At 39.3% G+C, this 16,027-nt stretch overlaps 1 protein-coding gene across 1 annotated transcript in view; it reads right to left on the minus strand.

Annotated features, from left to right (window-relative positions):
- LOC137261849 (spectrin alpha chain, non-erythrocytic 1-like) overlaps positions 1–16,027 on the minus strand; it is a 315,782-nt gene that overhangs the window by 125,281 nt on the left and 174,474 nt on the right. The window contains exon 11 of the mRNA XM_067799651.1: positions 204–315. Coding sequence (XP_067655752.1) covers positions 204–315 — 112 coding nt within the window. The remainder of the gene's footprint in view (positions 1–203; positions 316–16,027) is intronic.

Consider the following 16,027-nt stretch of genomic DNA (forward strand, 5'->3'; position numbering starts at 1 on the left):
GGCGAGAGTAAAACCCCTCATTGGATCTACCCAGGCACATGGCCAGTTGACCATATATGCTAACCTGGTACATATATGTACAGGATATGGACTGTAGGCTTGACCTGTTGTCAGAATGTTATCCAGCGTGAACAATTGTGTAAACCCAGTGCATTTGGTTGTCACTGGTGTAGAAACTTGAGAAGATGTAACAACTACCTTACCTGCGCTCGAACTCCAGCAAGCTGCATGTTTGCTAACCGGATTTCATTGCGTTTATGGCACAAGTCCTCTTGAGTTTCATACACTTTGGCATACATGTGGTTTGCTAAGTTTCTGAAAGAAAACAAATGATGTGTGAAAAATTGTTTAGTAATGCTTACCTCTGATGGCATATCGGAGGAGTCTTTTTTCTTCATACTGCCCCCACGTTTAGACTTTGACTCTTTCTTGCTGTTTTGTCTTCCTGTTTTACTACCACTGCTACTTTTGCTGCGAGATTTGGTGGCAGTGGTTTGTACACAATCTCCCATTTGACCAGAAGAAGTGGATCCTGTGACAGGCATAGCTCAGAGTCATATGACAACACTATAACACCAGTGTGGTGAGATCACCTATAGTATCCAACAAAGAATCTGGCCGACAGCTGATAAAGCACTTCAAAAGGTGTGTAACCCTCCAGCCACACCTGATTGCAGGAACTGGTGGTCACTTACAGTATACACAGCTGCAAGTGGGAAATGAAGTGACTTTGAGGTATTCTGTGTCGGTATGTGTTGTTGACTCCTAGCCTGTGCCACACACCCAGCCCACTCAATCTCTCTTTCTCTCACTGACTGTCCCCAAGCTCAGTACTGCTAGTGGCAGGCAGGCAGGCAGGCAGCAGGCAGGCAGGCAGCACAAGCTAGAAGCTGGGGAGCAGTATGACTGTCAGACCATGGGAGCAAGTGGTTGCCACATGCTCTCTCCAGTCACTGTAGTCATGGCTGGCAGTAGACCCAGTTACCACTGCCAACAACCTCCTGCAATCTGATAGCCAAGGTGGCAGCAGTCTAGTTTCATTTTCATTACTTCCTATTCTGTCTTTGGATATCTCGTTGGTGGTTGTGTTTCATCTGTTTGTCTCTCACATACTATCTAACATTATCACTCTCTCGAACACAACAAGTGGCCATGCACATATTCACTTTCTAATGATGATTTGAAATTATGTGCATTAATGTCCAAATGTGTTTTCATCTTAAATTATGTAAAAATGCACAGTTTCAAAGTAAACATTCAGCTATTTTCCACCTTTCATTTGAGAGTTACTTGAGAGGAAACATATTCCTCGAACTCCAGCAAAATGTTGAACATATATTAGGGGCTAGCTTAACTCATACCATCTATGCTTGAACTGTTTGTAAAAATATTGTATTATGTTGTGTAAATATAAAATTGTGCAGCAGACAGATTTAAAACAGATATCAAAACTACTTACTACTCTCTTACATATCAAACATGGTGCTCATATTCACCAAGAAAATTGGAAAAATGGGTTCTTTCATAATACAGACGGGCAAGTCAGCATTATGGAACATGGTCACTCTAACTGCAATTACACTGAATTATACCCACTAAACAACTGTCAAAAGTCTGGAAGGTCAATAACTAAAGGTGAGTAACATCAAACTGAAAAATATGAATCTGCACATATTCTGAATATTATCTGGCATAGTGCAAAATGCATAAATGGTAACGTTTGTTTGTCAAAGATGACAATTACATTGAAGCACCCACATCTAAAAAGACTAGAATACTGTAAACAGTTTCAGGTAAACAATTTTCGTTGTTTCAGAGGAAATGTGTAAAAAGCATAGTTACAAAACTTGAGTGACATGTGTGACAATGAAATTTTGAAATGCTAGTTTCTTCATGTCTTTGAAAATGTTTGATCTGCCTATTTCACCAAATACAATTTTGAATCTAAAGTAATAAGCCACAAGCCACCATAGTAAGAAAGTTATAAGAACTTCAATGTGGTGATATCTCTAAGTTTATGGGAAAACATATCCAATCACACCTGACTATAAAATAGAAAGTTCAATGCCTCTAACAAGGTTATGTGAACCTCCAGTATAATGACATTTTCCTAAATCTAAAAGAAGACAAAGATTGGTAAACTTAAACAGGAACAGTTGTTTTGGAAAAAAAATTAAAATTTTATTTAATCTGAGTACTATAAACAGTCATCAAAAACTAACATTTCATAAAATGACAGTCACACATTGGTTATACAGATTCACAACGTTTTCTTCCACCTTCCATATGAGGTCTTTAATATTGTTTGTAAGCGGCTGACGTCCAACCCAATGTATTATGGAGTTTAAATCCAGTGATACCTCTGTCCACCTGGTGGTACTGACCCCTGCTTGAAAAATGTGAACATGCGGAAGTGACAGATGCAGATGGTGAAATATAATTTAAGTATCTTTGGGTTGACAAAATTCAATGCACATGGACTTCTGAAGCTGATCTGTGCAGAAGCCACCATAGCCTTCACCTAACCCTTATTATGTGAACACAGCTTCCCTTGATGTGCATCAGTGTTGGCAGTTCTACCTATAGCTTAACCAAAGTAATCCTTCAGGTGGCAGATCTGATGGCCCTCTTGACCTATTGTTATGGCCAGGTTGTGTGCAGTTGCAGACATTTCCTGTCTGGCATCCTGGAAGACCTGCCAGACACCTACACCATGTTTGAGTATGTCATATATGTCATGAGAGAGAATGTTTATCTTGGTCATACATATGCTGTATCAGTGCATGTTTGTCTTGGTCATACACACATCATGAGAAAGTATATCTGTCTAGGTCATACTTGAGTGAGAGTGTGTTTGTCTTGGTCATACACATGTTGTATCAGTGTATGTTTGTCTAGGTAATACATCATGAGAGAGTAGATTTGTCTAGGTCTTACTTGAGTGAGAGTGTGTTTGTCTTGGTCATACACATGCTGTATCAGTGTATGTTTGTCTAGGTAATACATCATGAGAGAGTAGATTTGTCTAGGTCATACTTGAGTGAGAGTGTGTTTGTCTTGGTCATACACATGCAAGGACAGAGTTTTTGTTTTGGTCATACACATGTTGTGTCAGCGTATGTTTGTCTAGGTCATACACGTCGTATCAGAATATGTTTGTTTATTAGCAGAGATTTCTTATAATTTTGGAAATGGTTTATTATGTGTATTGAATCTTCCTGAAATAATCTGAGTTTTCATCTGTAATGAGCCTGGCCGCAAGAGACCTGGTAAAAGTAGTGACTGAGGAATCAATGAGGCCCCCTGGGCATTACTTGTTACTGCAGGCTATAACTGTTAGATATTTTTGGTAGGTTCAATGTATAGAATCACACATAATGATGGTAATTGGCTGGGTCTGACCCCACAGGTTTCAATGTTTACTGATGTGTGATAGATTATAGCTGTACATTATGTATATAAGTCAGCATGTTATCCTGTCGCACACATTGTGCCCTCATGTGATCATATGAATCCCTTCAATCATTTATAATGTCTGCATGTTTTCTTGCAGTGCATGCACAGATAATTATTGTACAAAATGTACATCTGTATGTTCAGATTCTGATTAGATCCAGATCAGATCCATTGACCAACTAGTCAGATGGAAACTAGGTGCTGTATAAGTGAATTATTATTATGTTTTACAGATTATAGATGAAAATGTAGCAGAGAGTTTGTGTGATCCTGGCACAGTCAGGCCAGTAAGGCTCATCATCAGCTCAGGGCCCTCGCTTATTATTGTTGTGTATTACAGATTAAGACTGAAATGCAGCAGAGAGGGTTCGGGTGATCCTGGCACAGTCAGGCTGGTTAAGCTCATCCTCAGCTCAGGGCCCTCACCCCCTCTACACTCAGCCCAGACAGCGAATGGGACTTCTCCCAGGAAACATTGCCTAGTCGAACCCACTAAGAACTTTTTGGAGAATATGAAGGCTCCCCAACACTGCAGCCTTCTACATTACCCAGATTGTCAGAAGGGCTGTGCTCCCGGTGGAGAACCTGGGCACTCTCCTGATCTGCGCCAAGAGTTCAGGAGGTACCAAACCAAGGGCACTGAGAACAATGGGAAGCCTGACAACAGTGTACTTGGAATGCAAGCCAGACATTTCACAGGCGAGGTCCACATATTTATAATGCTTTTCTTGAATCTTGCCAATGACATTGCTGTCAAAAGGGACAGAAAATTCAATGATATAAATAATTTCATTGGCTTTATCAAAAAGGACAAGATCAGGTTTGTCAGCTGGAATTCATCTAAGGCTGTGTATTGGCCTATTCCAGAGAAGTTTAAAAGCATCATTTTCCAGGATGCCTTGGACATGTTCAGGGTCGTACCATGGATGGACCTTGTGGTCAAAGCCACAGGCATGTCAGAGACGATAGTAAAAACAGCAAGCCATGCCATCATGACATGGTGTTTGTGCCAAGGAAGGGCATCCACTGACAAGGTGTTGGAAGTCTCTGTAAATACACTGCATATTCAACATTCACATGTTCATATTTTGTTTAAGAATCACATTCTAGTGATCGCAAGTGGGAAGTAACTGATCCTGAGCAGCAAAAAGGAAGCCCTCAGTTTCACATCTGAGAGCAGCCAACTTCATCCAGGTGAAGGAGTCAGTTGGATTGCTGTTGTGTTCCACACACTGTATGTACACACAATGCAATGGCTTCTCAGACAACCTCTCCACAAAGGACCAACTCTGGCCAGACTTGGTGAAGGACCTCACCTAGTGTACTCCCATTGCTGTATCATCTATCAGCACATCAACAAAATCAACCTCATATTTCAGATTGTGTCCAACAACCTTGGCACGCTTAAAATAGCTGTGTAATTCCTTGCTTTCATCATGAGTCTTGACATGCATCACCAGAGGATCATGTGTGGGGATCTGTGTTGAGGAGGTCCAGGATGGTAACCCTCCACCCTATTGAGCAGAAAACTCAAAGGATTTAGAGACAGACAAAAAGGCAAAGGACTGAAGAAGTCCCCCTGAAGTATTATCATTATTATCAAGTGGTATGGAAAAGTGATATGTATTTCTTACATTCTCACATTTCAGCAAAATGCACAAAGTAACATAAGTGGTTGTAGATATTGCTCAATAGGAAAATGTATCATTTCAAGCAAAAAAAAAATTATTATGAACAAACTTTCAAAGGCATATGGCTTTAAGTTAATAGACTTTGCCAGACATACAGTAAGTCTGATGAATACTTCAGTTATTATACATATTTTCAGTAACATGATTGAGCTATACTAGATACAGTGAAGACTTGAAAATGAGAGTTCCTTCAGAGTTCAACTTGAACATCTATCAGAAACAGTGCGTCCAAACACAGCACTGCAGTACATAAGCAAGCAGGATAGTTTCCATAATTCTGCAGCTGATGAATGTATGCCTCCTGCCAGAGGGTGTATTTGTTAGAAGCACTGGGTGCATGAGCATGGGCCATATCACTATCACCAACAATAACATGCAATATACTCATCAGGCAACACTTACAAACAATGGTAAGAAGAGGCTAAAACAGTTGACATGTGAATGAACAAGACCAAATACATAAACTTTCAATACTTGCCACATGGTACTCAACAAGATTTCTTTCTGAACTAAAGTAGTTAATTTATGCCATTCTTCAAAAGATGAGATGCATTGATATATATTATAGCACAGCCTGACTGTATGCCCATCCCTCAAAGGAGCAATTAGTATATATAGGGCTGACTCTCTGTTTCCTTCAGTCAAGACACAAGTGATATATACCTAGGGGTCACTAGCTGTTCCCTACCTTCAAGACACGAGTGTAATCAATAGGACTGACTCTCTGTTCCCTTCCTTCAAGATATGAGTGTTATCCGCATTACTATCAGTTCCCTACCTTCAGGACATGAGTGGTATCTATATTACTGACTCTCTGTTCCCTTCCTTCAAGATATGAGTGGTATGCATATTACTGACTATCAGTTCCCTACCTTTAGGACATGAGTGGTATCTATATTACTGACTCTCTGTTCCCTTTCTTCAAGACATGAGTGGTATCTATATTACTGACTATCAGTTCCCTACCTTCAGGGCATGAATGAATAGGACCAACTCGCTGTTCCCTTGCTTCAGGACATTGGTGTTATCTATAGGACTGACTCGCAATTCCCCCACTAGAACATGGCATAAATGCTATTTGTACATAAAGGAGGTGTTGTCACATTTATAAAGTCTAATTCCAATCAATGTGATGTGATGAAAGGAAAGCTGTATGATTGGCTACATATCCCGATGTGCAAGGACATAAGACCCTCCTGGTCAAACACTTAATGAGGCAATCACTAGCCTATTGTCAGATACCTCATCATAAAATCATAACTTCTGGTAATCTTCTCCAATTCAGCAACAAATGAATGCATACTGAATGAACAAACACATTAGATAATGATCAATCAATAAACAAGACCTTGTACTGCTTGGCATACTAGCACAATCTATTTGTCAATATTGTTCCAGAGTTTATCTGACATTACCAAGGACTACCAGGTACTGGAGCTCAGTAACACTTGCTTCTACTGTCCCAGATGAAATGAATATGGATGAGGACAGCAGTTAGAGGGGTTTAAACTTGTATCAATACATTGGTAAATGTCAAGTCAAACTATAGATCAGGGTTTTGTCTTTATCAAGCATGACTATGCATGTGAGAGGAATTACACATAGATCAACCTGATTCTTCACAGAGCATGTTGCTCCCTGTCTTGTAAAATGGATATGTGCCACAGACACTGTGGTAGTAGATGATATTACATGTTATGATTTGTTTGCCAGTTTCACATAGTGATTTATCATGTGTCCAAGTTAACTATGAAAAGAGAACGAAGTTCGAGTTTGATATTAACTGAGATACATGATAAATGTCCATATCAAATTCGCGAACTCCTGTTAACAAATTTATCTACATGAGCATTCTCACTAAATGCTTTAAATCTGGACCGAAAGAATAAGACAATCAAAATGGTAGCTGATTTTGTCTGTATATATTTTTTATTTGTGAATGTAAGATTTTGGTTTTTATCATTGCATTCAGCACAAAACGTTTGCTCTAGTACCAGGCAATGGTTCCAGACTGAAATAAAGTATTTATACAAATTGAGTAAAACAGCAGCTGAAACAGTGATTTCTTATATGCGTTTGAACAGTGATGTCACCTCATGCAGACATTTTACCCAAGAAATGGTGCAAACGCTCGAAATCCACACTGTCATTCTTGGTCAAACTTTTGTTTATTAAGGAACTCTCAAATAACACAGGACAAAGTAAGCAACTGCTACTCTGTTAACATGAAACTTTCATCAACTTGGGGCCACTCGAGGTTTGGTCAGCATGACCTGTATTGGAATGCACAAGTCTTGAAGACGTCTCACACTCGTGTTACGAGAGTGTATTTTCTGTAAATTGTATTATTGATTAAGTGATAATTATTATTTGGGTCACAATGTTAAAAGTTTTGAGGGATAATTATTATGGGTCACATTTAATATCATAAATGTTCAGTGCTTTTTGTACTTTGGCAGCAGGCTTTAAGGTGGAGCTTCAGAGTTACCTTCCTTTAAGTACATGTGCGTACTTCCAGTAGAGTACGTGTGCATACTTCCAGTAGACTACGAGGGAATTCTATATTAAAGGCAATGGTTGTATAGTGCTCATATGTTCAGGAATCAGTGACTTTGTATCTAAAGTCTGGTTGTTGTGTCGACGAGACCGGAAACACACACACTCAGAGATTAACTGGAGTACACTAAACTGCCTGCCTTTGTCAACGCTTGACCTACATGACCGCTGTCTGACCACTCGCCTTGTTACATTCAATAGTGCTGTTTTTCACTCTCAAACCAAGACTTTGGTGAGTTGATACTATATTTGTCACCCATTACTTTTAATTTGACTTTGTTGCGTTGTACATGAAACCTCTTTTGTATCTCACTCTTGCTTGCTGACAAGAAAACTTTATAAAATTATTGAAAAAATATTAGACTTGTTAGTGTTATATTTTGTTGGTTCAGAGAGGATTTCTTTCACCTTTTGTCACGGCAAATTATTAACTGTAACACTCTAACGCTACACTAAGTGAGACGTTACCGTAGATGTGTCGATATGCTACAGCGGGTAAATACATGGACACAGCTGTAGTGAATGTGTCGATTGTTTATGGTACACTGCTACAGAAGTGGCCTAAGAGTTACAGCATTTCGGTAGCTGACCCCTCTTAGGTGGAAGTAAACACATAGGTCATGATTGCTGCTTGGAAGTGTCATGGCAGACACCAGGACTATGTGAGAAAGAGTCATTTTGGGTTGCAAGCATCAAGACTGGATGACAAGATGGGAGAAGAGAAGGTGATGTTTTGCTAGTTTAATCTAGATGGCTTGTCCCATATGTTCTTTCACAAGATTGTTAAGTCGCAGGTAAATAGAGAGAGAAATATGATACACTCTTGTTGTCAGTGACGACCATAATTTGAGCTGCACTGAAGTGACACCTCGACAATACAACAGAGTGATTTTTGTTCACTGTGGATAGACTGCAACTCTTGCTTAGTGATGGCATGGGTTTCTAGAGCATACTGACTTCACTTGGCACACTGCAATACCAAACTGCTTCATCTAGTGTTTGTTTACAAACAGTGCAAACATGTGAGATAACTCTTGACGATATGTTGTTACTAGGGACTCATGTGGTCCAGTTTAACGCCAAAAATATACGTACAGCACTTGACCGGTTTTGACCAATGGGTAGCTGACTTGGCTATGCAAGTCAAGATGAGGACTAATTAGTCCAAGAGATAAAGCATGATTTATTTACCTCAGAGGTCCTAAAGGTTTGAATATCGGTTCCTAGGTAAAAATGTCTGAATGTTTAGAATATGTCAGTCTTACGAGTCAAAACTTGACCAATTTTTTGCTAGAAGTCATGACATTATTTCACCCACTACCCCACAACTGGAAATGCTGATTATTTTGTATGAATGGCAAAGAAAGGATGATCTATTATATGTCATATGAAAGCCAACACATCTGGCTTCAATAGAATTATAATATTAAGTACATGTTTGTATTCACTACTGTGTCAGTACAGAGAAAAGACAAAAATGACCTAAAAAATGACAAAAAGCACATCTTTCATTTTTCACCATATATACAAATAAACCATCGAAGAATATATTTTTCTCAATTTGGATTGACAAATATACAGGCAAACATTAAAGACAATGATTATAACTTTCTATCAATTTTTAATGGAGGTAGGTGGCAAAGTTGAATTTAGAAAAGGGAGATAACTCTTGTGTCTTGCATTCTGAGATCCCACTGTTTTTGTCCTTAACACATTTAAGTTTAATTCAATTGTACTATTGTAATAGGTCACAAACAACATTTAACATTAATAAAAATATTACACAAGTGATTGCAACCAATTATAATGTCATTACATAGTTGCTTCATGTCAGCCATGCTCTCAGAGAGCACACATGTAAATGTTGTATGGTCATGGTCACTGGTACCATGAAAAGCATTACCTACAAGAAAGACGACTCATCTCTTCTTGAAAAGCTGTTTGCCACTAACATGGCAATGTACCCCCTGCTAAGAAAATGAAATATTTATAACATATTCACTACTCTTTACTTTTTGCTCACACACAAAATGCATGGAATGACTGGTGTGTGGATAATCACCCAGTGTAGGCTGTTGACAAAACTGAGGACATTGGTTGCAATGTTTTATGGAATATTGCATTAACATAGTTTGAAAAGTGGACAAACTGTTGTGGTCATATTGAAAATAAGGTCAAGGTCCACAAAATCTACAAGTGTCTGTGTAATCCCCCACTAAAGGCTGTCACCAAATGTGAAGACATTGGGTACAACAGTTCATGAGATATTGCGTTAATAAGAAACGGGATGTACATACATATGGATGCTGCTGAATACATAGTCAATAACTATCAGATCCCACATTTAATAAGTCTAAATCATCACCTTGTGTATGTAGAAATACAGGAATCCATTTGGAATAATGTAGGTATTTGCCATTGACCAAAAACCAACTGGGTTTTTCAGGGCTGGATGATGCAGGATTGGAGAGCATTTCTCCAAGTTCTCTCTCTCTCTCTCTCTCTCTCTCTCTCTCTCTCTCTCTCTCTCTCTCACACACACACACACACACACACACACACACACACACACATATAGATATTGAAAAGAAGAGGCAAATGAAGCAAACATATGTTTGTCATTGGGAAACAATGTTCATGTGGAAATAAGGATGGCCACCATTAACAAGCATGAAACCAAAGTCCTTGAGGAAACCACTGCCATGGAGTGCTACACCCAGTTCTGCCAAGGGAATAGTTGCCCCTGCACTCATCTTCCAAGCATATCCCACACATGCTGAATGCAGGAGAAGTCAGGGGACATCGCTGGCCATAGAAGAGTTTGCGTTTGGTGCTGCTGGAGATGGTCAGTGACAACGTGAGCATGGTAAGCTCTGGTATTCATCCTGGAAAATGAATCTCTGTCCATGGCCCAAGAAAACGGCAGGATGTGTAATGTGATGATGTGGTCACGGTAGTATGTTGGCAGATGTTGAGATCGGTTCTGTCTGTCATCGTGATTCCATCCCATACAATAACAGACCCACTTTCATATTAATCATGTGGAATCATGACAGCTTGCTGGTGGCATTCACCATGACATTGCCAGACACAATGATGGATGTCTCTGAAGTTCAATGTGAACCTTGATTCATCATTTGCACATATGAAAACAAGATGTCACTTTTCATACCCACCAAGCTTTGTGCTCATCATGGAAGTTTCCCATACATTGTACATACAAAGTGCTCAGTTCTGTTTCTTGTGTTGGCTGTTCTAGCCTGCCAAGACTTGCAAATGCCTCTGTGAAAGTCTGTGTCGGGCATTGAGGAGGTATCCTGGACATGCGAAGTAGGATAGGCTTATGTGAAAGGTACCAAAGCATGGTTGAAGAGGTATGATGAGGTTGTCATTGACAGGAGCTTCTTGGGCTTGGATTTTCAGAGCCTGTTTCACAAAGGCAAGGCCGTAGGTTACCAGGCTGACTTCTTCACCACATTCGCTTGCTACATCTTAGAACAATTTTAGAGTTAGGCAACAAGATTTAGTTGTGTAGACGGTTGTATCAGATTTTTCATGCAAACTATCTCTTGCTCTGTGTTTTTCTGTGGTAACAAGTCTGTAGTTACTCTGCCATTCCAACAATTCCAAAGTACTGTTTGTTGATCCCAAGAGAAACCCATCATGCATAACATGTCCACCTTAGGTATCCTGCATAGTTATCTGGCACCTCATCCTCTGCTCCTGGTATTCAAAAGCATATTAGGCTTCTTCCTGTAAAATGTAATGTCATACTGCCTTACCTTGAAAAGATCTCTTTCCTTTACCCGCTTTAACGGAACAATTTGCTTCGCAAGCTTCCGATCCAGTGCACATAAATAGAATATCTTGGTAACATATACCTAATGCTCCTGATAGGGTGTCAGTATTCTCATCATAATGGAAACTAATAGATTTCTTCATGGAAACAATTTTGAATGTGTTCAAATGTTTTTGTTTACTAGAAAGAATAGAACATAATTGTAAAGTCCCTTAACATTACTTTAACAGGAATAGGTTAAGCAGCAGTACAGCTGTATGAAACTCTTGCCTTTGCTTTGTCTTAAGGACCAAAAAAACCACCCAAAACAGTGGGATCTCAGAATGCATGAGGCAACATTTATCCTCCTTTTCCAAATTCAGCTTTGCCACCTACCTCTGGTGTATATCCATTAAAAATTGATAGCAAGTTATAATTTTTGTTTCAAATAATCAGCTATAAATTTCTCAATCTAAACTGAGAACAAGCATTGTCAATAAGGTCACATAGTCCACCGCTGCAAATGATCAAATCACAATTTGTGGTGAAACCTTCAAAGTTTTAGCAGTGACCTTGAAAATGACATGAAGGTCACCAAAATCAACTGGGCCCTACATGTACACCACCTGTAGATGAAGCTTGGTGTCTAATACGAAGAAAATCCAGTGACCGGTTCTTGAGATATATCACTGAAAAGTTAAACATGTAGGTGAACGTGCTGAAACCTTCAAAGGGTTGATGTGACCTTGAAAGATCTGAAGGTCACCAAAATTAACTGGGCCCTATGCCATCCACAGATAAAGCTTGATGTCAAATATGAAAAAATCCTATGACCAGTTCATGAGGTATCGCGCCGTCACGGGTACCTCGTTAAAGTCCACTTGTGACCTTGAAATGAAGGTCAAGGTCACCAAACCTGACAGCACCTTTCTTATGCTGTGAGTGAGTGAGTGAGTTTAGTTTTACGTCGCACTTAGCAATATTCCAGCTATATGGCGACGGTCTGTAAATAATCGAGTCTGGACCAGACAATCCAGTGATCAACAACATGAGCATCGATCTGCGCAATGGGGAACCGATGACATGTGTCAACCAAGTCAGCTAGTCTGACCACCCGATCCCGTTAGTCGCCTCTTACGACAAGCATAGTCACCTTTTATGGCAAGCATGGGTTGCTGAAGGCCTATTCTACCCCGGGACCTTCACAGGTCTTTCTTATGCTGTGATGAACCTAGGTACCAAATATGAAAAGAATTTAGGCAACCGTTCTTTACTTATTCCATTTTGTACAGACGGACGCACAGAGCCTAATACTTTATCACCCGCTTCGCTTCTCTTCGACGGTTTGTTTGTATATATGGTGAAAAATGAAAAATGTGTTTTTGGTCATTTTTTATGTCATTTTTGTCTTTTCTCTGTACTGACACAGTAGTGAGTACAAACATGTACTTAATATTATAATTTTATTGAAAACAATGTGTTGACTTTCATATAATATATAATAGGTCATCCTTTCTTTGCATTTCATTAAAAAAGGTAGTGGGGTAGTGGTTGCTTGCCATAAAAGGCAACTATCCTTATCTTAAGGGGTGACTAACAGGACTGGGTGGTCAGGCTCACTGACTTCATAAGTGACACGGCATCGGTTCCCAATTGTGCAGATAAATGTTCATGCTGTTGATGACTGGATTGTCTGGTCCAGACTTGATTATTTACAGACCACCACTACAGAGCTGGAATATTGCTGAGTGCGGCATAAAACTAAACTCACTCACTGTTATTGAATGGACATTGTGGTGGGCAGGTAGTCCAGTGATATTGGTAAAAATGTATACTGATAATGGTTGGTGAAAGATATCATTGATTGAAAGTAGGTGGTATCTTGGTGACAAAGGTATATCGGGAACAGAGGCATGAGGAGATATTGGTGATGGAGGGTTGGTGGTACATCAGTTGGTGGTACATTGGTGACGGAAGGGTTTGTGGCATATCAGGAATAGAGGCTTGGTGATATATTGGTGATGGAGGGTCAATGGTATATTTTTAGGTGGTATATTGGTGACAAAGAGTTGGTGGTATATTAGGAACAATATATGGTCATATATTGGCGATGGAGGGTCGGTGATGTAATTCCCCTTCTTGACATTCACAGGGACTACATTTGAACGTTTAGTCAAAATTTATTTATTGGAATGTGAGGCAAATCATTTCATTGCTATCACTAGATTTTTCAGATGACATAAGAACAAATTATCTCCCTTTCGCTGATTTGCATTCACAAAACATCAGTGATTTCTGGATATCATGCATGATTCAAAGTTATTTGAGATAAAGAAGTACTACAACGAAGTACTGAATGAGTTGACACTGGCAGTGGGGTTCTTGCAGCGTACCTCACTTGTAAGTGGTGGTATATTGGTGAACAGAGATAAGATGAATATATATGTTAGTGACAGAAGGTTGGTGGTATATCAGTGGTGGATGGCTGGTGACATATCTGGTACATCTGTGAATGTCAAGAAACACTAATCATGAACAGAAACTTGAGGTTGGCACAGAGACATTTTAAGCCAATTTAAAGATGGTTGCTGACTGTGATTATTATATACTTCCAGCACAAAGACAACACATAAGGCATGATAAAGGCTTGTTACTTCTGCTCTTGCTTCAAAGATAAGATCTGAAGCATACTGATATGTGTAAACTGGTTTGTAGTGATGTCTCCTGCTCCCAACTGTGACAAGAATAGCTAAATGAGTCTACAATGTCTGTAATGTTTTGATTACATCCAGATGCTAGGTTGATGCAAGCAGGGGTGCAGGATGACAGTAGTATGAAAGCTCTGGTACAGACGCTGCCAGGACACGGGGAAGACAGCACAAAGTAAAGACAGTGTATGCTGAAACGATTGGCAGACTCTTTAACAACAGATACTCTGCCCTAATAGTCTAAATACAGACACTTCTAAGAAACTTGTATGGTTTATCACTTAGACACTTTACTTCATAACCTTATCTAGTCTCAGCTACTGGGACATGATCCCATATCGATGAACATATTTTACATACATGTACAAGAATGAATGTTTTTGGTGAACAGAGATAAAAAGTACAAAGTGAATAGATAGTCAGACACATTTTGTACACTTAGTGTTCAAGCACATCATGAGGATGTGGTCTGTGTACCTGCAGCTTTATCAGGATCTGTTCAGTGTTCCTGCATCCTTATCAGAATCAGTTCAGTGTTCCTGTACCCTTATCAGGATCTGTTCAGCATTCCTGTGCCCTTATCAGAATCTGTTCAGCGTTCCTGCATCCTAATCAGAATCTGTTTAGATGTGTTCCTGCACCCTTATCAGGATCTGTTCAGTGTTCCTTCACCCTTATCAGAATCTGCTCCTGCACAATTATAATGATGTAACTGCACACTGATCATGATCAATGGACACCATGTTAAACAAGATCTCTTTATAATTCTATGCATCAGTAAACCCGTAACAAAACATATTTTTGCTGTCACACTGGAAAATAATGGCTATCTTGAAAAATATTGAATCAGGAATTTTATTGATAACATGAAGACATCAGCAAAATGCACCTGTGTTTAAGAACTAAACTGGCAGATAAACTTTCAGGACACTGTCTTGTGATGTCATATTTGCAAACAGAAGCAAAACAGCAAAACAGAGTCTACTTTATGAATGAAACACTTTGGACCAGTCACTGTCAGCTTCAGTTGCATATACACACAATCTCCTTCACTGCAAGGGAAAAGTATAGGATAGCAATAGTGTCTGAATTAGGACATGAGGACCCAAGGATAAACGAAGAGATCAATAGTATGAGTAACGACTACAAGAGTCATCAGAAGATGACATATCCCCTCGGCCCCCACATATCAAATCATCCGACAATTACTTATTGTGTTTTTAGACCAAGTCTGAATTGTTTCCATGGAATTCATGAAAAATATAAATCCCATATATCTGTAATCAGAAAAAATCCATTTATCTGTCTTGTATATCTGCCAAGGTCTTTTGAAAGATATGAAATGGTTTTCGAGTAGTGCTCCAGAAACGAAGTCAGCAACATGTTCATGGAATAATATAATAAATCATAAAAACCTGTAAATAGCAAAAGGCACCACTTTGGGGTCTGCCACACATATCTACCAAGTAACACTGACAGATATTAACAAGTTTTTGAGTTCTGCTCCGGAAACGAAACACACCTCTCACTTTTGAGACTAAGTCAAAAATGTTTCCATGGAAACTGAGAAAATGATAAACCACTAAAACCTGGAAATAGCAAAAGTCACCACTTTAGGTTCAGACTCATATATCTACCATGTTTTGCAGCAAAATATGAAACGGTTTTTGAGTTCTGCTCCAGAAACAAAGCCCATACCTTCATTTTGAGACTAAGTCCGAAATGTTTCCATGGAAACCAAGAAAATGATGAATCACAAAAACCTGTAAATAGCAAAAGGCACCACTCTGGGGTCTGCCACACATATCTACCAAGTAACACTGACAGATATTAAGAAA

This window comes from Haliotis asinina, chromosome 14, assembly GCF_037392515.1.
Source record: "Haliotis asinina isolate JCU_RB_2024 chromosome 14, JCU_Hal_asi_v2, whole genome shotgun sequence".
In the NCBI taxonomy this organism is placed as follows: Eukaryota; Metazoa; Mollusca; class Gastropoda; order Lepetellida; family Haliotidae; genus Haliotis; species Haliotis asinina.